This window comes from Bos javanicus, chromosome 1, assembly GCF_032452875.1.
Source record: "Bos javanicus breed banteng chromosome 1, ARS-OSU_banteng_1.0, whole genome shotgun sequence".
Classification (NCBI taxonomy): domain Eukaryota; kingdom Metazoa; phylum Chordata; class Mammalia; order Artiodactyla; family Bovidae; genus Bos; species Bos javanicus.
Window position 1 is genome coordinate 99,809,455 of NC_083868.1, and position 27,944 is coordinate 99,837,398.

Genomic DNA, 27,944 nt, shown 5'->3' on the forward strand with positions numbered 1-27,944 from the left:
CCATTTGTCCTAATGTCTTTCACTTTTTTTTTTAATTACAGATCTTTTACAGGATTACACATTTCCTTTAATTTCCTTTAATTGAGAAGTATAATCCTACTTTTTGTGATCTATCATGATATGGACTTTTTTGAGGAGTCATGCCATGTCTAAAACATCTCACAATCTGCATTTTCTCGTTAATTTGATTTAGGTACACTGTTAGATTTAGGCTCACCATTTTTGGCAAGAATACTTCATAAGAAGTGTTATGTCTACCTCTTGAGACATCAGAGGCACAGCATGTTGCTTTCCCATTACTGGTGATGCTATAAGCTGGATCCCTTGATTAAAGTGGGTCCACTAGGGGTTTTGGATTCCCAGGGGGCACAGTGGTAAAGAATCCGCTTGCCAGTGCAGGAGACACAAGAACAGAGGACAGAGGAGCCTGGCGAGCTACAGTCCATGGAGTCACAGAGTCAGGCATGACTGAGTGACTGTTCTAAACATAGCATTACTCTGTAAAAAAGAGGCTTCTTCTTTCTCACGCCTTTTGTTCTCTTCCCTCATTATCACTTTGTCTCTGTATCTCCAATATTACTACAGACTCATGGAATCATTGATTCTATTCAATGCATTATTATCTATTATCATCATTATTCTTTCTGATACTGGAAATTACCCCAAATTTGATCAGTGTCAGTCCCTTCAGACCAGCTCCCACATCCTTTTTACAAGTTTCCATCAATCTTTTAGGGCTTCCCTGTTGGCTCAGATGATAAAGAATCTGCCTGCAATTCAGGAGACCTGGATTCAATCCCTGAGTTGGGAAGGTCTCCTGGAGAAGTGAATGGCTACCCACTCCAGTATTCTTGCCTGGAGAATCCCATGGACAGAGGAGCTTGGTGGGCTACTGTCCAAGGGATCACAATCAATCTTTTATTACTTCCTTGCTTTCTGGCAGAGCTTCTGCCCAACCGTCAACCTTGATCAACTGTAGACTTTGGTCAGTGAACAGACACTGATAAATACTGCCAGAAACAAGACTGGAGCTTTTCCCATCACTAATGTGGTGTGATCAGGCTATTGTGAAGTTCTGGGGAAGGGAAAGCTCCCAAAGCAATCTGTCATGAAGACCAAATTCTTCAGCAGAAGAGCAGAGGAAGGGATTGAGAATGTGTGTATATGTGGAAGCCTTTATTCTAGTGGCTTGAAGTCACATGGAGGGAGGTTCATGAAAAGCTAAGTATTTATATATATAAAAATTTTTTGAGCTATGTTGCCCATGGAATTTCCTCAGTGGCCATGTCACCACCTGCCATCTTGTCTCCCATCTTGTCCACCTCCCCTGTCTGACGCTATTCTCTTCCCAGCTGTTTAATCAAACAGCAAAAACTACCAAATTCTTCTTATCTCCTTTAGAGCAGCTTGAACCTTTTTCTTTCTTGATTGATGTCTTTCATGTGCCTCAAGTTTCACTTTCTAACTAAATAGGAGTATCAAGAATCTGAAACAAAGATATTTTGGCATCAAAATTAACTTGGTATATTTTTCCTTATAAGAATTGGAAAGAATCCACTAGAAGATTTAGCTACAAGTTATTAATCTTCATAGTAAGAACAGCTTCAGTGGAGGGGAAGGGAAAGAAGCTGGACTGCAAAGACTGAGTAAGTTGGAGGAGAGAGAATTGAAACAGTGAAAGAATATGATTCCTTCAAGATGGCTGTTCGAAAGGACAAGGGTGGGGCAGTGGCTAAAAGAGATGGGAATGTTGGGTAAAATTTTTAACAGTTCAAGTAATTTGATTATGTTGACATGCTAATGAAAAAGAGTCAATAGACAGCAAGAGAAGATATTCACTGAGGTGGTAGGGGAAGGACATATCTAGGAAACAGGAGAATTTCTGTTGCCACAGGAAGGAAGAAAGAAATGGCTACAGACGCAGGTCAATCTCTGTCTGTATGCAGAAGACTGAGGAAGTTCCCATCTGGTTGATGCTCCCCAACCCCCCATTTCTTCTCTCTATTCTCCTTCTTCTTCATTTCTGTGAGTGAGTAGTCAGATTTCTGTTAGGAATAGACAAGGAAATGATGAAGTAGGTGTTTGAGGAAAGCAAATGAGTTCAGACAGGAAACATGGAAGGGTTCCTATTAGCAAAAGAGGGAGTTTTTGAGGTTGGAGATCCTGTATTTTATCATAGTGGTACCATTCAGCCCATTTCTGTGATGTTTGTTCAGCAACCTGGTTGTAGGCATGGAGAAGACGGTTTTCCAGGGTTAGTGTTTTGCTGGACACCTGGGACGAAAGAGTGACATCAAAGAAATAAGTATAAGGACCAGAGATTGGTTGAAGTATTGGATTTCTGGTTTGAAAAGGATACAACAGCAGGAAAGAGCTAATAATTTGGTTAAAAAAAATGTCCTTTAGAGCCTGGGATGGACTCTTTCTCACTCATTTCCTGCTTACTTTGTTGATTCAGAGTTCATATGTGTATTTTAAGTACCTCATCAGAAAGCTTCAGTGTGAAATTGAAAGTATTAGTTTCTCAGTCGTGTCTGACTCTGCAACTCCATGGACTGTAGCCCACCAGGCTCCTCTGTCCATGGATTCTTTGGGCAAGAATACTGGAGTGGGTGGCCATTCTCTTCTCAAGGAGATCTTCTTGACCCAGGGATTGAACCCAGGTCTCCCACAGGCAGTTTCTTTACCATCTGAGCCACCAGGGAAGCTTCAGGGTTCTCAGTAAATAGCTTTTATTAAAATTTCATGAGGCTATTTGCTGAGCCACAAGGGAAGCCCATTTTTTTTGGGGGGGGGAGGGTGGTGTATGCTGCTGCTGCTGCTAAGTCGCTTCAGTTGTGTCCAACTCTGGCGACCCCATAGACGGCAGCCCACCAGGCTCCGCCATCCCTGGGATTCTCCAGGCAAGAATACTGGAGTGGGTTGCCATTTCCTTCTCCAGTGCATGAAAGTAAAAAGCAAAAGTGAAGTCGCTCAGCCATGTCTTTCTCTTAGCGACCCCATGGACTGCAGCCCACCAGGCTCCTCTGTCCATGGATTTTCCAGGCAAGAATACTGGAGTGGGGTGCCATCGCCTTCTCTGGTCGGGGGTGGGGGTGGTTATGGGAGAGCTTAATTCTAAACCTTCAATTCAGTACAGGGGTTTCAAGGTTTGTGTCTTTGTTAGTCACAAAACTTTAACTCCATTCAGATTTCTGAATTCTTCAATCATTGATATCATAATGTAAATGAAAATTATAACCAACTAAAATCCATTGAAGCAAGAAAAAAGAGCAGTATGAACTTTGGCTGGCAGACTAGTCTCTTCTGTTGTTCAGTCTCTTATGAATGTTCATGGGTAGATGAAAATTGCAGGGGATGATAGAAAATGATGCATCTGTTTTGAAATAACATATCTAATCTTCTGCTCCAGAAGATGTTCACAATGTTTGACAGCAAACTCTAATACATATTCATAACCAACGCACTTTGTAACCACGGGAAATTGAGGCAAGTGCAATGGAATAAAGTGTGAGGAAGCAGCATGCTAATTTTATACTTAATTAGAGAGATGGGGAGAAGGATGCATTGAGATAGTATATCCTCATTCAGCTGTCATTGAACCTTACCCAAAACTCATGCCACAAGTTTGACAGAAAAAAAAAATAATTTTGGTGAAGTGATTGATAAAACTAGCAATTCTGGGGAAAACAAGATTCTGAGATCCTACTAGAAACTATTTTTTAAAATTTATTTTAAGTTGGATAATTGCTTTACAATAGTGTGTTGGCTTCTGCCATATAAAAACATGAATCAGCCATAAATATACTATTTTTTTAATGTAGAGAAAAAGAAGCACTGTAGAATTCTAATCATTTTAAGACAAACAATTTTTTTTTCAGAGAAAAGAAAGATTTCTGGTCCATGAAAGATTTCAGTTCATGGAATGTCTTTGACATGTTTGAATCCTAAATTCAGTTTGAAATTAGGAAAAGCATTAATTACTGTGATTCTTGTGATGTTATTACTTTGGGTAACCCAGAACCACATGTCATTCAGTGTGATCAGTATGTTTGGGATCCTCACTGCAGTATAAGGATTCGAAGAGCAGAGACCTCTGCTGTCTTTTTTTTTTTTTCTCTGCTGTCTTATTCAGAGCTGGTTTGGCATGGATCAGACGTTTTACAAATACTTGTTCAATGAATGAATAAATAAATCTACCTCATGCTGCCTTGTATGGGCTACATGTTCAATATATGTTAATAAATAGGTCAATGGGTAGATGGATGGAAATATTTCTCTAAGTGACTTAAAACTCACCATTTGATATTAATTTTCAGAATCGAAGGAAAATGCTTAACAATGGGTAAGGGCAATGAGTGTGACATATTAACCCACTCTCAGTTTTGAAAAATACTCCAGATTTCTGACCAGATTGGATTGTGCTCTGTCCATGGTTTTAAAATTGTGCTCTCTCCATAGTTTTAAAGCAGAACTTGTATTCTTGTCTTAGGCAAGTCCCTGGTTACAGAATAGGAAAAAAGAAGAAAAATTATCTTTCTTTTACTCATTATAAAATATTGCTATAGGAAAAAGTTAAAGAAAAAACAAACATAAACAGCATTTCTAAGAGTTGGTGTATTTTCAAAGAGTTAAATGTCTGGTTTGGGAATATTTCACTCTGTATTGCCAGCAGGTATGTCAATGCTCAGGCTAACTAGAACTATTTTTTAGAAACGAATCAGTGACTCTTAAAAAAGAATAAGAATACCCCAGCTTGGTGAAGGTCTCGCATGTAAGCAATATCATACTTTGTTAATGAAAATGTAAATTTTTTTGGTCTTTTGCAGGACGATTTGGCAAAATATACCAAAAGCTTTAAGAATGTGCAAAGTCTTTGATGCAGCACTTCTAAGGAATTTCCCACAGGAAATAATTTGATAACTAAGCAAGGATGTATCTGCAGGAATGCTTGTTGCAGGGTTGTTTACTTGGAATGGGAAAGCACTGGAACAATTGAAGTTTTTAATAATGGGGAGTATAATTGTATTTCTTCTCTACAGAAGATTGTGTGGCCATTAAAATGATGTTAAAGACAAACATATATTACACAAGGCGTAGCTAGAAGGTATGATATAAAATGGAAAAAGCACACAAGGTATACATTAATAAATCATGACACCATTTCGTAAATAATGCATAAGTATTTCTATTTCTGCCTAGGAAAAGAGTCTGGTAGGCTGATGGCATTATGGAGGATTTTAAATTTTGGCTTGTCTATATTTTGTCTTTTCTATAGTAAACATGAATTATTTCATGCAAAAAGTAAATAATTTTAAAAATGGGTTGGCACCCTCATATGTTCTAATTGAAAGTACATGATCTCTTCTTGATGAAAAGAAAGGGCTGTCAAGTATTTTAAAAAGCTGTATTTTCAGAAATTTGAACTTAGGTTTAGTGCTCAGTTTTTATATAAGTTACAGTGAAATCCAAATCTTGACAAAGCTGAAAAGCTGAAGAGAATTTTATAGAGTTCATGCTTTTTAATTTTTTTTTTTAATTTTAAAGCTCACAAGGACTGACTGTAGCTGCAGAAGATGCTTTCCAGGCAAAAGAAAATGATTTTTAGAATATTCTTTGAAAGGGATTCAGGAAGACAGGAAGACTTTCAAAGGTCTAAAGTTGTGCTTGCTGAGATAATCAATCAGACATTCTGAGTATACTAGCTTCCTTGCAGGAACAGTTGGAAGCCTTCGCTGGTTATTTTCTTACTCAGTCATTACATAGACACAGCAAAATAAATTTATTGGCATTATCTTAGCAAGGGCTGAATAAGAATATGTTTTTTAATAGATCATTCACCCTTTGCTTTTATTAGAAGAGGAGTTCTAATAGATGCAGGGGTACTAATTTTTACTCAAAAAGATTGACATGGTCATGACTAATAGGAGCAAAACTAACAGGAGTGAAAGGGTGTACTTTAAACACTGTGTGGTAGTTTTTATTTGGAAATCCTACATTCAAGTTAGAACAAGCTGTCTATGGGAAGACAGTTTTGTTAAAGCCATACTAATTACATTTTTAATTGAAGAGAGAATTATTTTGTACTCTGTTTTATAATGAAATCTAATTTCCTAAATTCTTAATATTTTGCCAGCTATACTAACTATATGCTTGTGAATTTAACTTGATGTGGATGTCTTCAACAATAATAAATATTGCTTGAATAAAATCGTTTAATGCAAAAAGTGTTAATTGCTGAGTCATGTCCAACTCTTTGTGATCCCATGGACTGTAACTCACCAGGCTCCTCTGTTCATGGGATTCTCCAGTCAAGAATACTGGAGTGGGTTGCCATTTGCTTCTCCAGTTTAAAGATGGCCTTGCTGCTGCTGCTGCTAAGTCGCTTCAGTCATGTCCGACTCTGTGCGACCCCATAGGCGGCAGCCCACCAGGCTCCCCTGTCCCTGGATTCTCCAGGCAAAAACACTGGAGTGGGTTGCCATTTCCTTCTCCAACGCATGAAAGTGAAAAGTGAAAGTGAAGTCGCTCAGTCGTGTCCGACCCTCAGCGACCCCATGGACTGCAGCCTTCCAGGCTCCTCCATCCATGGGATTTTCCAGGCAAGAGTACTGGAGTGGGGTGTCATTGCCTTCTCCAAAAGATGGCCTTATATAAATATTATTTTACTGAAGCCTTATAAAAACCCTGGGAAGATTATGACTAACCTATGGTCACACAAATATGTTGTAAATTCAGGCATAAAACTCAGATGTTAACTAAATTAGGACTAATTTAAGTACATGCCAAGCCATGCTAAATTGCTTCAGTGTGTCTGACTGTGACCCTATGGACTGTGGCCCGCCAGGCTCCTCTGTCCATGGGATTCTCCAGGCAAAAATACTGGAATGCCGTCCAGGAACTGAACTCAGTCTCCGCTCTGCATATGAACCTAATACAGATTGAGAGTTTGTAACAACTAAATCATGGTATGTGCAAACTCATTTTTAAAATGAAGGATTTTCTACACTATAAATAGCTCAAGACAAGATAGGAGCTGCAATTATGGTGATGAAAAGTCAGTGTTATATATGTGAAATACCCTTGGTTGCTGAGAAGAGGTAAACTTCACTTTCAGTGGACTCACTGAGGACAGTTTTACATTTGTGCCTCTGAGGAAGAGCAGCTGAAACAGTGTGCATTTGCTGTTTCATATTAAGGCAAAAACAAGCATCTGCTCCTGTGACCGCAGTGGTCATAGAGAGCTTCAGGTAACCCTGTGAGTGGCATAATCAACAAATGAGTTTAGCTAAATTCTCAGGGAATAGTCATTGCTGGCTACAGACTCTTGCCTGGGAAATCCCATGGACAGAGGAGCCCGGCAGGCTACAGATGGGCCCGTCAGGCCAGCTCTGTTATCAGGGCTGCCGCTGCTGTCGCTTCAATTGTGTCCAACTCTGTGCGACCCCATAGATGGCAGCCCACCAGGCTCCTCCGTCCCTGGAATTCCCCAGGCAAGAACACTGGAGTGGGTTGCTATTTCCTTCTCCAATGCATGAAAGTGAAAAGTGAAAGTGAAGTCACTCAGTCATGTCTGACTCTTAGCGACCCCATGTTTACATGGGTCTATTTTTGAGCTCTCTATTCTGTTTCATTGATCTAGTTTATATTCTTATGCCAATATCACAAATGTCTGGGTTACTGTCATTTTTTAATAAGTCTTGAAGTTGGGTAGAGTCCATCCTCTAAGTTTGTTCTTATCCTTCAGTATTGTGTTATCTCAGTATTTAGCCTCTCCATGTTGACTTGGAGTCAGTTTGTCAGTATTAATAAAATGACTTATTGAGATTTTTATTGGAATTGCATGGGAGCTATAGGTTGTCTTGGGAAGAATTGAGGTCTTAGTAAAAGTGAGTTTTCCTATCTACTAACATGGAATATTTCTCCAATTATTTATTCCTTGATTGTGCTGATAGGAGTTTTGTAGTTTTCCTCATATAGATCTTACACACATTTTGTTAGATTTACATGTATTTCATTTTTGAGGATGCTAATGTAAAATGGTATTGTGGTTTTAGTTTCAAATTCTTCCTGTTCATTATTGGTGTACAGGAAAGCAATAGACTTTTGAATGTTAATCTTGTGTCCTACAATCTTGCTATAATCACTTATTATGATGGTTCCAAGGGTTTTTCCATTGGTTCTTTCAGATATTTTACATACATAATCATATCTTCTATAGACAGACAGTTTATCTTTCTTTCCAATCTTTATACTTTTACTTCCTTTTCTTGCTTTATTTCATTAAGTAGAGCTTCCAATATGATGTTGAAAAGCCATGGTGAGAAGACATCCTTGCCTTGTACCTGATCTTAGTAGGAATGCCACAAGGTTCTCACTGTTAAGTATGATGTTTTTGGTTAAGCTGTATGTTTGTGGTAGTTACTCTCTTTCAAGGTGAGGAATTTTCTTTCTATTATTAGTTTACTGAGAGGTTTTTTTTTTTGTAATTATAAATTGGTGTTGAATTTTGCTGAATGCTTTTTCTTCATCTATTGATGTGCCATTTAACATTCATAATCATTTTCCTGAGACTGGCATTTTGCTATATCTACTGGCATATATGGTTTTTCCAGTGGTCATGTATGGATGTAAGAGTTGGACTGTGAAGAAAGCTGAGCATTGAAGAATTGATGTTTTTGAACTGTGGTGTTGGAGAAGACTCTTGAGAGTCCCTTGGAATGCAAGGAGATCCACCCAGTCCATTCTGAAGGAGATCAGCCCTGGGATTTCTTTGGAAGGAATGATACTAAAGCTGAAACTCCAGTACTTTGGCCACCTCATGTGAAGAGTTGACTCATTGGAAAAGACTCTGATGCTGGGAGGGATCGGGGGCAGGAGGAGAAGGGGATGACAGAGGATGAGATGGCTGGATGGCATCACTGACTCGATGGACGTGAGTCTGAGTGAACTCTGGGAATCGCTGATGGACAGGGAGGCCTGGCGTGCTTCGATTCATAGGGTCGCAAAGAGTTGGACACGACTGAGCGACTGAACTGAACTGAACTTTGCTATATCTACTGGCATATCTACTTTACAGATGGGAAAATTAAGCCTCAACAATGAAGTAACTTTCTAGTAGTTCCCACATATCTGGTAAAACCAGGATTAAACCTACAATTGTTCGACCTCCTCTGCAACATGCTGCCTCCCAGTGATTACTGTCAAATCTGATGCTTTGGCTCTGAGACAGTAGGAAAACAGATTGTCTCGCTGTGAAGCTCACCAAACTAACCAGCCTATCAGTATTAAACTACATAGTTATTTGGAATACAGATGGTTCTCATCATTGTCAGATTTTGTATTTGTGAATTTGCCTACTTGCTAAAATTTATTTGGGTCCCCAAAGTAAAAACTCAGGTCACCTTCATGATCATTCACAGACATGTCAGTCAGTCAGTCAGAGAGTTCAGTCACTCAGTCGTGTCTGACTCTTTGTGACCCCATGGACCGCAGCACCCCAGGCCTCCCTGTCCATCACCAACTCCCGGAGTCTATGCAAACTCATGTCCATCAAGTCGGTGATGCCATCCAACCATCTCATCTTTTGTCGTCCCCTTCTCCTCTTGCCTTCAATCTTTCCCAGCATCAGGGTCTTTTCAAATAAGTCAGCTCTTCACATCAGGTGGCCAAAATATTGGAGTTTCAGCTTCAACATCAGTCCTTCCAATGAACACTCAGTACTGATATCCTTTAGGATGGACTGGTTGGATCTCCTTGCAGTCCAAGGGACTCTAAAGAGTCTTCTCCAACACCACAATTCAAAAGCATCAATTCTTCATTGCTCAGCTCTCTTTAGAGTCCAACTCTTATATCCATACATGACTACTGGAAAAAGCATAGCATTGACCAGACAGACCTTTGTTGGGAAAATAATGTCTCTGCTTTTGAATATGCTGTCTAGGTTGGTCATAACTTTCCTTCCAAGGAATAAACGTCTTTTAATTTCATGACTGCAATCACCATCTGCAATGATTTTGGAGCCCAGAAAAATAAAGTCTCTCACTATTTCCACTCTTTCACCATCTATTTTCCATGAAGTGATGGGACTGGATGCCATGATCTTCATTTTCTGAATGTTGAGCTTTAAGCCAACTTTTTCACTCTCCTCTTTCACTGTAATCAAGAGGCTCTTTACTTCTTCACTTTCTGACATAAGGGTGGTGTCATCTGCATATCTGAGATTATTGATATTTCTCCTGGCAATCTTGATTCCAGTTTGTGCTTCTTCCAGCCCAGTGTTTCTCATGATGTACTCTGCATAGAAGTTAAATAAGCAGGGTGACAATATACAGCCTTGATGTACTCCTTTTCCTATTTGGAACTAGTCTGTTGTTCCATGTCCAGTTCTAACTGTTGCTTCTTGCGCTGCATACAGATTTCTCAGGAGGCAGGTCAGGTGGTCTGATATTCCCATCTCTTTAAGAATTTTCCAGTTTATTGTGATCCACACAGTCAAAGGCTTTGGCATAGTCAATAAAACAGAAGTAGATGTTTTTCGGGAACTCTCTTGCTTTTTCAGTGGTCCAGCAGATGTTGGCAATTTGATCTCTGTTTCCTCTGCCTTTTCTAAAACCAACTTGAACATCTGGAAGTTCATAGCTGGAAGTTCATATTGCTGAAGCCTGGCTTGGAGAATTTTGAGCATTACTTTACTAGCATGTGAGATGAGTGCAATTGTGCGATAGTTTGAGCATTCTTTGGCATTGCCTTTCTTTGGGATTAGAATGAAAACTGACCTTTTCCAGTCCTGTGGCCACTGCTGAGTTTTCCAAATTTGCTGGCATATTGAGTGCAGCACTTTCACAGCATCATCTTTCAGGATTTGAAATAATTCAACTGGAATTCCATCACCTCCACTAGCTTTGTTCATAGTGATACTTTCTAAGGACCACTTGACTTCATGTTCCAGGATGTCTGCCTCTAGGTGAGTGATCAGACCATCATGATTATCTGGGTCATGAAGATCTTTTTTGTATAGTTCTTCTGTGTATTCTTGTCACCTCTTCTTAATATCTTCTGCTTCTGTTAGGTCCATACCATTTCTATTCTTTATTGAGCCCATCTTTGCATGAAATGTTCCCTTGGTATCTCTAATTTTCTTAAAGAGATCTCTAGTCTTTCCCATTCTGTTGTTTTCCTCTATTTCTTTGCATTGATCACTGAGGAGGGCTTTCTCATCTCTCCTTGCTCTTCTTTGGGACTCTGCATTCACAGCCATGTGCAGAATGTCAAAAAGTTGCAGTCTTCCAGTGTGTCTATTTCATGCTGAGATCAAACTTGATGACACCCTGCCTTCTTTTATTTTCTAATTTATTTACTTTAATGGAAGGATAATTGCTTTACAGTGTTGTATTGGTTTCCTCCATACATCTACATGAATCAGCCATAGTTATGCATATGTCTCCTCCCTCTTGAACTTCCCTCCCATCTCCTACCCCATCCCACCCATCTAGGTTGTCATAGAGAACCAGGTTGAGCTCCCTGTATTATACAGCAACTTCCCACTAGCTATCTATTTTACGTACACACTTTGCCTTCTTATTCCAGTTCTTGCACTTTAAACAGGTATTCTATTTGTGCTCCACTTAGGGTAAAGTTTTTGCATTTTGAGCTTTTTTTCTTGGTGATTTTCACTTTTTAAAATGGCTCCCCAAGTGTAGTATAAAGTTCTGTCTAAGTGCAAGAAGGCTATGCTGTGCCTTTTGGAGAAAATACATGTGTTAGATAAGCTCCATTCAGTCATAAGTTATACTGCTGTAGGCCATGAATTCAATGTTAATGAATTAACAATATATATTAAAATGTCTTTCAATGGAAACAGACATAAAACAAAATTACAATTTGACCAGTTGATGAAAATATTGTGACCAGAGGCTCATAGAAACCTAACAGTCTCTTTCCATAAAAGTCATCATTCAGTATCTGCTAATTTTGTGTTTGTAGAACATAACCATTATAGTACATAACTATCATGAATAACCAAAATCAACTTATAAGGTTTCACTGGTTTTGTAATTCTGTGTTCATAGAGGTGATTTCTTGCTCTTGGATTAAAGTGTTACTGTGATACTATTTTACTGGCAGTGCTAAACTCTCCTCAGGTATTCATCTATTTTCTCTAAACCATTATATTCATTTCCTATTGATGCTATAACAAATTACCACAAACTTAGTAGCATAAAACTCATAACTATATTATTTTACAGTTCTACAGCTCAGAATTCCAAAATGGGTTTTCCAGAGCTAATATAAAGGTATGGTCAAGATGGTTTTCCTTCTGGAGACCCTCTGTTTCCTTGCCTTGTCCAGCTTTTAGAGGTCACCTGCATGCTTGGTTCACAGTCCTGTGTCACTCTGACCTCTGCGTCCACCATCATATCAAATCTCTGGCTTTCCTGCTTCCCTCTGTCAATTTCCTCATCTGTGATTGAGGATGTCAACTTGCAGATCTGTCAATTATTTGCTCCGCAGCCCAAATTCACTTCAGTATAACACCCTTGTAAGGTAAAAGGTATTCTTTGCATCTTGGAAGAATTGCTGATGAGATTCACCTTTGAGGGTAGCACAATGGTCTCTTTCACTGATATCTTATTTTTGTTCTTGTTTCTAGCCCTCAGAGCCCAGTCAAACCATTTGTATGTCCAGAGAAGAGTTTGTGCAGAGGATGACAGAGATTGTTGGTTGGGGTACAAAGGAAGAATATGGAGAGCTCTTTGATAAAGTGGATGTGGCCCAAGAGGGCTTCATTAATTGGGACAAGCTGACTTCATTTCTGCTGTTAACACTTTATGAGAAAGATGAACAAGCAAAGGCAACTGTGGTTCCCCAGTGGAGAGACCTTGAATTTCTCCCAGTGAAACACAAGGATACCATCCAAAGAGTAATTTTCTTAAAAAGTTCAAGTCGTTATCTGACCATAAGTAAGGAAGGTTCAGTAGGAATCTGGGGAGAGAATTTAAAGCTGCAAGAAATGCTTCCCATCACTTCAGATGCCACCAAGCTAAAGCACCTGTGGGTGACAAGTATGGTTTCTCTGGAAAATGTAAACAAGGTACAGAGGCTGTATAAATAAATTTATTGCTTGTTAAAGGGGGGAAATGATGGGACAGGACTCCTGATAAATAGCAAGTGTAACACTAGCAGTGATAGAGAACTGCATTATTCTTCCATACCTTTAATATGACCTGGAGGGAACACAAGTCAAGCTAAGTGAATATTTCCATTTCCCAAACTTTTCTGTTGTGTGCCTTTAAATGACAAAACCGGTGGTGACTCAGATTCTTGGCTCTGTCCCCCAGGAGGTCAGTGTACATTACTAGTTGATAAGACCTTTATACCTCTGTAGTTTTTAGCAGTCTGAAAGTATATACATTTATATGCAGAGTTGAGAGGCTATATAAGTGCAAGGCACAGATCAGAAAATTTCAGGAAACCGCTGATCTGATTTTGACTGCTGGATTAGTCAATTTCTTAATTTTGATGGGTAGGGCCCATTCAGTCCAGATACCCTCATGTAACCATACCTATATGGAAGATAACATACTGAAAGGAAAGTCAGTTTCTGAGGGAATAATGAAGCTTAAATAACCCATATTCTTCTTATATTACATTAAACAGATGGTAAATTTTACTATGAAAAAATTAAAGTGCACACACAAGCAGAGATAATCCCATTAAGAGCCAGTATTCATCCTTAGCCATTTCCAATTCACAGCCCTCCTGTTTCTTCTACATCTCCCCTTTATACTGAAATCCAAAATTCTAATCATTTAATCTGTAAATACTTCAGTATTTCTGAAAAATATCTCTTTAGCACAACCATAATACCGTATCACATTTTATACCAATAACAATAACTCCTTAATATAATGAAATATCCAGTCATGAACATATTTCATTGTCTTATGATTTTTTAATAGTTTGTCATTTGTTTTGATAGTTTGTTTGACTCAAGATATGAATAAGGTCCAAACATTATGAATGGTTGATATGCCTTTTTTGATTCACACATTTTCCTCCATCTCATTTCTGTTTTGTATTTTGTTGTTGTTGCTATTGCTATTGTTCAAGAAGCTAGGTGTTTGTCCTTTGGAGTTTCTCACAGTCTAAATTTCTCAGACTGTTTGCATGGGGTTGTTTAACATGGCCACTTGCTCTCCGTGTTTCCAGTAAATTGGTCCTCAAGTTGAAAGCCTTGATCATTTGTATATTTTGGAAGAGGTGTTCTTCAGTCACAGGGCATAGAATGCCTGGTTCCATCTCTTCTTGGGATGTTAACAGATATTATGGATTATTCTTAGATACATCAATTTATCAGGAGTTGCAAGATTGTGATATTCTAATTTCATCATTTCCTTTTTCTTTATAAGCTGAAGTACCTCTATAAAATAAAGAAACTTCCTGTCATTAGCTACTGTGTAATACAAATTGTTAACAAAAGCAGAATAAATGCCCAGGTCTTTCCTTTTATTCACCAGTATTCAAAATAATTAGCTAGTTTTCTAATGAGATGAAAAATGAGTGCTATATCATTATTGTTATCAATATCATTATAAACTCATGGGTTTAAACAAACTTGATATATCTCAATCCACTGAGGTATTATCCTGCCCCCTAAATTATACCATCTTTGGACAATGGAACTAATACAAGTTAGCTGGAGTCTTTTCTGATATAATCCTATCTGTCTTTCAAAGCTTCCTCGTTTCCTGGTTAGACTAGACGTTCCAGGATCATCTTGTGTATTTATTAGAGCAGACCCAGGACCAGCCATTTGAATGGCTCCAAGAGCCAGATTCTTTCAAGTGGGGAATAGCATGTTCTACTGCCAAGAATCATCAAAAAATAATCATCATGAACATTAGCTTTCTATGTACACATGCCTTGCTCTGTTAATCATCTCCAGATCACCTTGTTGTTCAGTCACAAAGTGGTTTCCAACTCTGTGACCCCATGGACTGCAGCTTGTCAGGTTTCCCTGTCCTTTACTATCTCCTGGAGTTTGTTCAAATGAATTTTCATTGATTCCATGATGCCGTCCAATCATCTCATTCTCTGTCACCCCCTTCTCTCTTGTCCTCAGTCTTTCCCAACATCAGGGTCTTTTCCAATGAGTACTCTTGGCATCAGGTGGCCAAAGTGTTGGAGCTTCAGCTTCAGTCCTTCTGATGAATAATCACTTTTGAGGGGATTTATTTCCATTTTAAGAGAGACTGGGCAAGGAGAGGTTGTGAAACGTGCCCCATGTCACACAGGATGCAATCAGCGTTGCAAGATTTGTAAACTAAGGTGGCTTGATTTCAGAACGTGTGCTTCAGAATCTTTGCTGTGTCCCTAGTGGCAGTTGACATCATATCCAGTTCTTTCTTGCTAAGGATCTGATGTTAATGTTTAGCTGGCGTGGATTAAAAATGTTTCTAGTTTATCCTTTTTTTGGTATGTGTGTAGCATTCTGTGCGTGAGTGTGTACTAAGTTGCTTCAGTCATGTCCTACTTTTTTGCAATCCTATGGACTGTAGCCTGCCAGGCTCCTCTGTCCCTGGGATTCTCCAGGCAAGAATACTGGTGTAAGTTGCTGTGACTTCCTCCAGGGAATCTTCCCAACCCAGGGATTGAACCCACATCTCTTACATCTCCTGCATTGCCTGGGTTCTTTACCACTAGCACCACCTGGGAAGCCCTTGTACATTCTGTATTATCATGTAATGCTTGCGTTGGTATTGGGTAATGACTATGTTGCACTGTTTCTGCTTTCCAGGACTGATCATTAAATCTTAGCCTTTCCTTTGTTCTTACACAGCGTTAACGTTTATATTTTTTTCTTCTTTTTAAAACAGCTTTGTTTAGGTGTGATTATACAAAATCCACTGCATATATTAAAAGTATCCAAGTTGACAGATTTTAATATATATACATAACTGTGAAAAATCAATAGTATGATGAAGATAATGAATGCGTTTTTTCACCCTCAGATTTTCCTAGAGTAGTTTTGTAATCCTTCATCCAGCCCCTCCCTTCCTTACTTGTCAAGTAACCACTGGTACGCTTTCTGTCACTATAGACTAGTTTGCATTTTCTCATCTGTTATGTAATTGACATTATACAGTGTACACACTTTCCTTTTATGGTCTGGCTTCTTTAACATAATTAGCATAATTATTTTGAGATTCATCTATGCTGTTGGATATATGAGAAATTTATCTTTTATGGTTGTGTAATATTCCATTTTTGATATAACATATCCTCGCCAATACTTGGTATGATCAAGTTTTTTCCTTTCTCTTAATATTAGCCCTTTTAGTAGGTTTGTTGGAGAAGGTGATGACAGCCCACTCCAGTATTCTTGCCTGGAAAAGCCCACAGACAGAGGAGCCTGGTAGGCTGCAGTCCATGGGGTCGCGAAGAGTCAGACACGACTGAACGACTTCACTTTCACTTTTCACTTTCAGGCATTGGAGAAGGAAATGGCAACCCACTCCAATATTCTTGCCTGGAGACTCCCAGGGATGGGGGAGCCTGGTGGGCTGCTGTCTATGGGGTCGCACAGAGTCGGACACGACTAAAGCGACTTAGCAGTAGGTTTGTATTTTGTTTTATTGAGGTTTGATTTCACTTTTTCCTAATGAGTAATAATGTTGAGCATATTTTCATGTGCTCGTTTCCTACCTATATATCCTTTTCAGTGAAGTGTTTGTTCAAATTCTTTGACCATTTTTATTGGGTTTATTTTGTTATTATTGAGTTTTGAGAATTCTGTACATATTCTATGTATGTGCAATTATGTGATAGATAATTTACAAATATTGTATCCCAGTTTGTGCTTTTTCTTTTCATTCTGTTAACATCCTCTTGGATAATTTCATTTTCAGATTGTCCATTGCTAATTAATATAAATAGATTTATAAACTTGATCTTATACCCTGCAACTTTGCTGAATTCATTTATTAGTTTTAATTGGTTTTGCTGTTGTTTATTTTTCATGCCTAATTTCCCTGGATAGAAACTCTAGCACAGCGTTGAATAGAAGTGGTGAGAGTGAACATCCTTGTTTTATTTCTGATCTTAGGGAGAATACATTGTTGTTCACCATCAAGTATAATATCAGCTGTAGATTTTTGCTTTCTTGTACAATCTCTTTATCAAATTTCTTTCTATTCCTGATTTGTTGAATATTTTTATCATGAAAATGCATTGGGCTTCGTGAAATGCTTTTTTGCAGACATTGAGTTGATAATATAGCCTTTCTCCTTTATTCTTTTAATATGGTGTATTACATTAGTTGATATTTGTATGTTAAACTAACCTGGAATTCCTGGTGTTGGGAATAACATGTATATCAGAAGTATCTCAGATGAACTGAGTAACTCACCAAAATGTCCAAAGCCCTCACCTTAAATACCATCTTTGTTGTTGATGTTGTTTGGTTGCTAAGTCATGTCTGACTCTTTGCAACCCCATGGATTGCAGCATGTCAGACCTCCCTGTCCTTCACTATCTCCCAGAGTTTGCTCAAACTTATACCCATTGAGTCGGTGATACCATCCAACCCTCTCATTCTCTGTCAACCCCTTCTCCTCCTTCAGTCTTTCTGAGTATCAGAGTCTTTTCCTGTGAGTCAACTCTTCATATCAGGTGGCCGAAGTATTGGAGCTTCAGCCTCAGTATCAGTCCTTCCAATGAATATTCAGGGTTGATTTCCTTTAGGATTGACTGATCACCTTGCAGTCCAAGGGGCTCTCAAGAGTCTTTTCCAGAAACACAGTTCAAAAGCATCAACTCCTTGGCACTCAACTCAGCCTTCTTTATGGTCCAACTCACATCTGTATAGTGGAAAAACCGTATCTTAGACCATACAGACCTCTGTTGGCAAAGTAATGTCTCTGTTTTTTAATATGCTGTCTAGGTTGTTAAAAATACCATCTTTAGGAAAGACAGAAGAGGGTGTTGGAGTGGTGGTTTAGTATTTCGAAGGGGATAAAGACAATTTACATGAAGACCGAAAAGTAAATTTTTGGTGTACAAAGGTTTGCTGGGCCATACAGTGATGCTGGGACCTGGAGTAACTCTGATCTCTAGACCCTGAGTTTCTGCCACCACACACAACTAGCCTGTAGTGTTTGCAGATATCGCTGGTGACACCTCTGTTCTGGTTTTTGTTGTTGTTCAGTCGCTCAGTCATGTCCGACTCTTTGCGACCCCATGGACTGTAGCATGCCAGGCTTCCCTGTCCTTCATCGTCTCCTGAAGCTTCCTCAAATTCATGTCCATTGAGTCAGTGATGCCTTCCAACCATATCATCCTCTGTTGCCCCTTCTCTTCCTGCCCTCAATTTTTCCAACATCAGAGTCTTTTCCATTCAGTTGGTTCTTCACATCAAGTGGCCAAAGTATTGGAGATTCACCTTCAGCATCAGTCCTTCCAAAAAATATTCAGGATTGATTTCCTTTAGGATTGATTAGTTTGATCTCCTTGCAGTCCAAGGAACTCTCAAGAGTCTTTTCCAACACTACAGTTCAAAAGCATCAATTCTTCACTCAGCCTTCTTTAAGGTCCAACTCTCACATCCATACATGACTACTGGAAAAACTATAGTTTTGACTTATATGGACCTTTGTCAGCAAAGTAATGTCTCTTTTTTAATATACTATCTAGGTTTGTCATAGCTGTTATTCCAAGGAGCAAGCCTCTTTTTATTTCATGACTTCAGTCAACATCTACAGTGATTTTGGAGCCCAAGAAAATAAAGTCTGTCACTGTTTCCATTTTTCCCCATCCATTTTCCATGAAGCGATGGGACTGAATGATTTGCATGTCTTCTTTTCATTTTCATTTCACTAAATCCATCAAAAATGTTTTCTGATTTTATTCTTTGTTACTTTAGATAGCAGTGGCTTTTACAAGTAAAGAGATTTGTTTCTATGATCTACTGTCCAAAGAAGAATTTCCTTGTCAATATAAACTCCAAGGCCTGAAAGGAACACCAATTTGTATGGATTATTGGTACAACCCTCTTGATGCCAATGAGTCAATTCTTTCTTTTGGGGACATAACTGGAAAGGTAAGTGAGGGGAGGATAAGGTTGAACATTATGGATTCAATCATCAAACTATAGCTCAAAATAGAAGTAGAGTGCAATGAATGTGACCTCCTAATTGAACTGCTTTATAGACGACAAGGCCACATACCATGGACATGAAAAGATGGACTAGGTCATAGTTCCTCTTCTTGCCTATGAAAACCAATCTTCACTGTGGTTTTCTTGCCTAGGTATAGACTCATTTTCTTTGTTTAGGAAAGAGTATTTGCTAACTTTTTCACCATAGGATGCTTAATCTATTAGATTCCAGTGTGAATCAGCATATAACGCTAAATGTCTAAAGTTATGTCTCACAACCGTTTCATATTGATTATTCAGATTTTTATTCACAAAGTTTCAGGCTTCTCAGTAGCAGACTCCCTGGACATGCTTATTTCCTGTCTCAAGTGACGAAGGAATAGATGCATTAAAGAGAGCAGCACCAAACCTCAGACACTGCATACAGTGATTTCTGTTTTTCCATCAAATTCTATGACTCTGAAAAATGATTTTTAATGAATGACATAGACAGAATATGTCTATGAATGCTGAAATAGTCTAATTTGAACAATTTCATTTCGTAATTATGTAAGTTTTTCATCCTTACTGTTTTTAATGACAAATATATCATAAAAGCAAACAAATAAATGCCCTTGGTAATTGCCTTAGCAACCTTGTAGTGTCATGCCTTTCAATATAACTGCCTGTGACCTTTAAATAATATTAAATAAATGCCTATTTGTTCAATATCTATTCCTTATTAATCTTAAAAAACATAGAATCTTCTATCGACAATCACCCTATGCTTATTTATTTTTCTTGCAATGTCTCTCTCAAGGTTCAGGTAATTGCTTTCACAACGGCCTTGATTTCCCTTTTTGAGCATCCTGCTGGTGCATGTGAAGATGAAGAAGCAACAGTGACCATTAACTGGGCAGAGCTGTGCTCTGGACATCACAAATGTTGCTATACGTTAGGGCACAAACTTCATCATGGAGACTGGGTCAGACAAGGTACTGAACCTAAACAGCGATGAAACAATCACCTTAGCCTTCTACATTTGTATTTTTTCATGAAAATATTTCACATACAGTGTTCAAGTCTAGAAACTAATCATTGATTCCCAGGAGGTTCTGACCTGAACTCTGCTATCCCCTACATGCTAGCAGGAATTACTTCTTTCTTTCTAAAATTTATGCCTCATACAATTAATTCAGATGGACTGTGCAGTCAAGAAATCTCAAGAGAGAGGAGAAAATTATCACAGAATCCATTTAACTTCACCCCAACTCTGATCCTAACTAATTTTGTGTAGTCACATTCGGATCTACTTAATAAAAGAATTTAACAAGAGCCCTTAAAACACTCCCTTGTTTTCTTTATATTCTCATGAGAGGTGTATTAGTTTGACTGTCTTCAAAATGGAATCTTCTTAATTTTCTTTTCTTGTTTCTCTCTTTCTATATAATGACTGAACTGCTTTGATCTAGAGTGCTTGAGTGGCAGTTCTCTGTGAGATAGGAGTGTGTTATAAAACAGTATCTATGGAAGGTCAGGACTTTTTTAAAACCTAGTCAACAATGAGTTTGCTAATTTTGTATTATGCCTAACTTTTACAAAATTTGCATATGATGGTTTAAGATCCAAATGTGCAGTATCTGCTCTGATATCTGTTTTGGTCCAGACACTAAGAGTATGGTATTTTTCTCACTTTAAAACTATTACATAAACAATACTCACTGAAAAGAATGGATCAGTCTCATTGTTACATTGCAGGTATATTCTTAATGTACTTTGAAGAAGAGATAGTAAAAATGGACCCAACAATTGGCTGGTGTGATAGCTTTACCCTCTTTGAGTTTTAAGAGTTTGGAACTAACTCTTTAATGCATGACCCATGATAATAATATCCCACATGATGAACTGTAAGTTCTGCATTTTTTTCTTTGGTACAAATCATACCATGTCTTTTGTAATTTCTGTGCTGTGTTGTGCTTAGTCGCTCAGTCATGTCTGACTCTTTGTGACCCTATGGATGGTAGCCCACCAGGCTCCTCTGTCCATGGGGATTCTCCAGGCAAGAATAGTGGAGTGGGTTGCCATGCCCTCCTCCTCCAGGGAATCTTCCCAACCCAGGAATCAAATCGGGGTCTCCTGCATTGGAGGCAGATTCTTTAACAGCTGAGCTACCTGGGAAGCTCTTTGTACTTTCTACCTACCCTTAATTCTCATATGATATTAATCATGGGTAAACAAAAAATAAAATTTTTGGTCATCCACTATGTGTGACAGGCACAAAATTCTGTGTTATGTTTTCATAACATGGAAACAAGTAAGTACTAGAAAGTGAAGAGAGTACTTGAAAGTGATAGAAGGTGTTACAGCTGCTTCCAAACAAGTATTATATTTTCATATATAAACTAAAGACTTAATATTTTTTGTGCTTTAAAACTGTCTTAGGCATTGGTGGCAATAGAAGAAAGATAAATTATAGGCTTATTTCAAAAAACTTAATATACAAATAAGAATGAAAGAGTAATATAAAATAACTTATTTAAACATTGTACAGTGGTGCTGAAAATTAACTACTAAGTCATATAAACAAGATTTTGCCTCTTTTGGAATTTGTAAGCAGGAAAAGACATGAGAAAAAGCTTCAGGGGTCAGTGGAGGTAGTTGAAGGATGAATGAGGGGAGAGGAAGAGAGCACAGTGAACATGAGGAAATATAGGCAAGCAGGCATAGTAATGCAGCAGAGATGAACATGAATAGATTAGACATGGAGTATTAAGAAAATAACAATGCCCAGGTCGACAGGGATGTCTATTGGAAGATCTTGACAACTAGACCAAGTTCACATTTAACAGAAAAACGAAACAGTGATGCACTGAAGGTTTTTGAGGAAATCTGTGCAGACTTGATACAGATAGCGTTTAGGAAAAGTTTATTTAATAGTTCTGTCCAGCATAGATTGGAGGACAGAGAAAGAAACTGCAATCAAATTGGCTAGCTGGTCATGAGAAAATGGAAATGATAAAGCAGGGAGAGAAACAGGCAGCCTTTAGAAATGGGATCTTCAGAACTCAAGGTCGGAAATGTGGAGTGATGAACAATATTAGAGTATCTTATAATGACTTCGATTCCCAAGTAGGGAAATGTTCTTTTTACAGATGACAGATGCTCTCTGGGGGCCAATGCTTGGACTCTCCCTAGCTCACTTTCTCAATGTTGACTACTTCTGAAGGAGTATTTATTCTGAGATATTCTAGATCTGCCACCAAAGAAGAATCTTCCTTGCCAGTATTACTACTGAAACTTCTCTTCCCTTTGTCAAGCATCATATTTGTCTCTTCAGCCATCAGGTGCAGGTGGACTCTTCCTTGTGTAATTTGCAAGCTCCTCAGTTCAGGCTCTGCTCTTGGGTTCCTATAAACTTCTGTTCTCATATCAGAATCTTGGTTCTGTCATAACCTTCCTAACCCCAGCAGGAAGTTTGGATGCCTGACATGCAAATCACACTTATATAGAAACTGAAAATTAAAACACTGTATTTAGGGCAGGAAATATGTCCTTTATTCTCATTAGGGTGCACTCTAACACATAGTACAATGTTCTTATGGTCCTTCCATTTCTCACTGATTTTAAGCAATTTGATTGTAATGTGCCTTAGTTTTCTTGGTGTGTGTGTGTGTGTTTATGCTGTTTAAAATTCACTGAGATTCTCAGATATGTGGATTTAGAATATTCATTAAATTTGAAAATGTTTCTATTGTTATTTTTTCCAAAGGTTTCTGTTTCTCTCTTTTTCCCCCAGGGACTCCCATTATTTATATGTAAAATGCTTGATATTGTCCTACAAGTTATGGAGGCTTTTTCATTTTTATTCAACTATTTTTTTAAATAACTATGCTTTAGATTTTTGTGTGTGTGTGTTCAGTTGCATTTGATTCTTTGTGACCCCATGGACTGTAGCCCACCAGGCTCCTCTGTTCATGGAATTTTCCAGGCAAGAACAACAGAGTGGGTTGCCATGCCCCGCTCTAGGGGATCTTCCTGACCCAGGGGTTGAACCTGCATTTCTCATGTCTCCTGGATTGACAGGCTGGTTCTTTACCACTGCGCCACCTGGGGAACCCATGCTTTAGTTGAGTTAGGTTGTATTACTGTGCCTTCAAATTCCTGGATCTTTTTGTCTTGAGATATTGCAGAGTGGTTTCAAAGGTGAGTGAGGCTGCCTCTGTGGTTCAGGTGAGCCAGCATGCCCCGGCCTAATGCCTTGGTGGGGGAACCTGGCAGAGACCTGGTGTAGGCTGCATCCAATGGAGCCCTGACATGAGTGGAGCCACCTTAGAGAGCTGTGGCATGGGTGGGGCCACTGCCACAGCACGGACAGTAACTTTGAGGGTGACATTGCTATCCCAGTGGGTCTGGAAGGCAGATAACCAGACCAAGAGGGCTATTCTTGATCCATAATGTTTAATGGAGGTTTCCTTGTCAGGTTTTGTATTTACTTGAGACCTATCACTTCCTTTTTCCTCTCTTTTGGAATAGAAATACTTATCACATGCCTGTTCTACCATTCTATTTTGGAAGCATAGAACTCACTTGGTTCCACAGTTCATAGCTTGGAGAAGGATTTGCCTCAGGATGGGTTGATTGTATCCTGAGTCCTACCCAAGTCTGATTTAGATATTTAGATGAGATTTGAACTTAAGACTTTAATGTTCTTGTTGGAATGAGTTAAGACTTTCAGGATTGTTGAGATGTATTTTTCGTGTGATAAGGACATGAATTGGGGGAGAGGGCTAGGGGAAGAATGTATGGACTGGCGTTTTGTGTCCCCTCCCCCCAATTTCACATGTTGAAGTCCTAATCCCAGTCCTCCCTCCTCATGATTGTGCCTTTGGGACATGATTAAGTCTTGAAGGTGTGGCTCTCATGAATAAGATTTGTTGTTCAGTCACTAAGTCATGTCCAACTCTTGCAACCCCATGGACTGTAGCCTGCCTGGCTCCTGTGTCCATGGGATTCTCCAGACAAGAACACTGGAGTGCATTGCCATTGCCTGCTCCAGGGTATATTCCTGACCCAGGAATCGATCCTGTTGTCCTCCATTGGCATGTGGGACAGGTATCCTTTACTGCCCAGGCACCAGGACAGCCCCATGAATAGGATTCAGTTCAGTTCAGTCACTCAGTCGTGTCCAACTCTTTGTGACCCCATGAACTGTAGCACTCCAGGCCTCCGTGTCCATCACCAACTCCCGGAGTTCACTCAAACTCATGTCCATTGAGTCGGTGATGCCATCCAGCCATCTCATCCTCTGTCATCCCCTTCTCCTCCTGCCCCCAATCCCTCCCAGCATCAGGGTCTTTTCCAATGAGTCAACTCTTCACACGAGGTGGCCAAAGGATTGGAGTTTCAGCTTTAGCGTCAGTTCTTCCAATGAATACCCAGGACTGATATCCTTTAGGATGGACTGGTTGGATCTCCTTGCAGTCCAAGGGACTCTCAAGAGCCTTCTCCAATACCACAGTTCAAAAGCATCAATTCTTCGGTGCTTTCTTCACAGTCCAACTCTCACATCCATATATGACCACTGTAAAAACCATAGCCTTGACTAGACGGACCTTTGTTGACAAAGTAATGTCTCTGCTTTTGAATATGCTATCTAGGTTGGTCATTACTTTCCTTACAAGGAGTAAGCGTCTTTTAATTTCATGGCTGCAAATCACCATCTGCAGTGATTTTGGAGACAAAAAAATAAAATCTGATACTGTTTCCACTGTTTCCCCATCTATTTCCCATGAAGTGATGGGACCAGATGCCATGATCTTCGTTTTCTGAATGTTGAGCTTTAAGCCAACTTTGTCACTGTCCTCTTTCACTTTCATCAAGAGGCTTTTTAGTTCCTCTTCACTATCTGCCGTAAGGGTGGTGTCCTCTGCGTATCTGAGGTTATTGATATTTCTCCCGACATTCTTGATTCCAGCTTGTGATTCTTCCATCCCAGTGTTTCTCATGATGTACTTTGCATATAAGTTAAATAAGCAGGATGACTATGATTAGTGCCCTTATAAAAGAGACCCCAGAGGATTCTCTCACTTCTTCCCCATGTGAGGGCCCAGTGAGGAGAGGGCATCTGTGAACTAAAATGTGGACCCTAACCAGACGCCGAATCTGTCAGGACCTTGGTCCTGGATGTCCTAGCCTCCCGAACTGTGGGAGATAAACATTTGCTGTTTACATTACTAGGTCTCTACATTTTCTTATAGCAGCCTGGAGTAAGACATTGGGCAAATATTATTAAAATATTTAAAAAGAAAAGAGAAATCAAGAGAAATCTTGCTAAATATTGGTAGCCTTCTTTTTTTTAAGAGGGATAATTTATGGTAAAGAGAAAATGTCAAAGTGAGAAAAATACATTTACCAATAATGTGTAGTTTAATACTTTGCAATGGCTGTTGAGGAAAATGTAGTAGAAGAGACGATAACTGAAAAAGGAGAAAGTAGAGTGTGTAGAAAGGTGAAGTATCTATATAAGATTCTCTGCTTTCAAAGTTGAGATTTGAAAGGGGATCTGCTTCAGTTTAAGGCAATGGGTGACTGCCTTTCTCCAGGTTTAGTCACTGGGACTTGAAGCTTAACTACAACTGTTTCTTGGCTTCTTTGCAACTCAGGTGTTTTGCTATGAGACAAAGGGAGGAAGGCTGAAATGAGGAGGCAGAAAAAAGAGGAAAGCAGGCTGGAATCAAACACAGGACGATGGTCTTGGTAGCAATTATGCTCCTTGGTCTGCTAGCCTTGCTCTGTCAGGAGCAAGCAAACACTGGTTGCTTTCAAGTGAGGCTTTTTTTGACCCCAGCAACATGAACTGATATTCTTAGACCTCCTCGAGGAACATTTTTACTGATTTCCATCTCAGTGTGAGGAGGGAATATACAACAGACAAAAGAAGCTAATACATGGACAAGCTTGGTAATACTGTTTCACTGAAGCTAAGATAAAGGTATCTGTAAAACTGAAATATAAGAAATACTCACTTTCAGACATAAGGATATTAGCTTACTGCTTTGAGATAAGGTTAGGTTTATTTAAAACTTTGAAGGAGAAAATGCTTTCATCTCATCTGAGTGGTTCTGTGTTGTATCTTAATGGAAAAATAATTACCTTCTGAAATGTAAAGTAAGTGCGGAGTAAGTACAGAGATTTTGAGCAATAGTGGCAAGACATAAATATCTTGAACCTCAGAGAATTTTCTCTCTCTTATTTGATCATAAAGAATTGCTTTTTCATATAGATAATATCATTGGAAACCTTGAAACCCACAGACTGGAAGTTCAGCTCTGGAAAGAGTGAATACTAAATTGCCTACAATAAATATAATTGCTTTTCTTTATTATGTTGGAAGGTGTTTTGCCCTCTTTGTTTGACTATGGCTATGAGAAGGTACAAAACAGTTTGAACTGATAAAATCACTAATTGCTGAGCTGATTAATGAAAGGGTGCCAGAGAATTTAGAATACAGAAAGCAGATTGTTTTCTTAGGGAGCCTTTCTAATTGATGCAGACTAAATCTGGAAAAGAAGCCAGATTTAGTGTCTTGCATGTGTGTTTTTCCATTTCCCTACATCTACGTCAGTTCTCCAGACAAAAACGGTGCACCACAGAGTCAGCTGGAACATGCTGCCCTTCTGGGCAATGCTCTTGCTGGGTTTAAAGCAGTTGAAATCAGCTGTGAGTGACTGGCCAATATTTGCAGTAAAAGATCTCTTCCTGTAGATTTTCCCATAGTGTGACAGAAGGGTAAGATCCATTATAAGTCTAGTCTAGTTTTTTGAAAATTCATTAAACGAATGGCATTATTATTTTTAATATGCCTACCAGGGCTGAGTTAGATTTTTTTTTTTTTTAATGAAATAGCTAGCTTTATTCTTTCTTATCTTTCCTCTTTGAAATGGTAGTTATTCAGAATGTAGAGAGTCCCGGGGTGGTCTCAGAGAATGGGACTACTCCAACTTCAAAATAGGGAATACAACTGAGAATAAACTCCCTCAGACAAGACTCCTTCAGACAAGAGACCTTCCCTGATAGCTCAGTTGGTAAAGAATCTGTCTGCAATGCCAGAGAATCCGGTTCAATTCTTGGGTCGGGAAGATTCGCTGGAGAAGGGAGAGCCTACCCACTCCAGTATTCTTGGGCTTCCCTTGTGTCTCAGCTGGTAAAGAATCTGCCTGCAATGTAGGAGACTTGGGTCTGATCACTGGGTTGTGAAGGTCCCCTGGAGAAGGGAATGGCTACCCACTCCAGTATTCTGGCCTGGAAAATTCCATGGACTGTATCATGGGGTCGCAAAGAGTCAGATAGGACTGAGCGATTTTCACTTTCACACAAGAGAACATCAAAGAAAGTTCCAGGTAGGGAGTTTTCCTAAGTCACATGACTCATAAAGTGAAAACCTGAAAAATGATAATAAGAATTTTTAGTTAGAAATGGCCCAGTTTTCTACACTGCTATAGTTCATGGGATCGCAAAGAGTCGGACACGACCAAGGGACTGACCTGAACTGATAGCTTCCGTCTGTTGGCAGATGATAGAAAAGGGCCTCATTCTAACTTCAGAGAAGGCAATGGCACCCCACTCCAGTACTCTTGCCTGGAGAATCCCATGGATGGAGGAGCCTGGTGGGATACAGTCCATGGGGTGGCAAAGAGTTGGACATGACTGAGTGACTTCACTTTCACTTTTCACTTTCATGTACTGGAGAACAAAATGGCAACCCACTCCAGTATTCTTACCTGGAGAATCCCAGGGACAGAGGAGCCTG

General features: G+C 39.2%; 1 protein-coding gene across 2 annotated transcripts in view; it reads left to right on the forward strand.

The window, feature by feature from the left end:
- Positions 1-27,944, forward strand: part of WDR49 (WD repeat domain 49) — a 169,329-nt gene that overhangs the window by 19,043 nt on the left and 122,342 nt on the right. For both annotated transcript variants that reach the window (XM_061416711.1, XM_061416703.1), the window contains exons 3-5: positions 12,653-13,093; positions 18,923-19,099; positions 19,956-20,130. In XM_061416711.1, the coding sequence (XP_061272695.1) occupies positions 12,653-13,093; positions 18,923-19,099; positions 19,956-20,130 (793 nt within the window). The remainder of the gene's footprint in view (positions 1-12,652; positions 13,094-18,922; positions 19,100-19,955; positions 20,131-27,944) is intronic.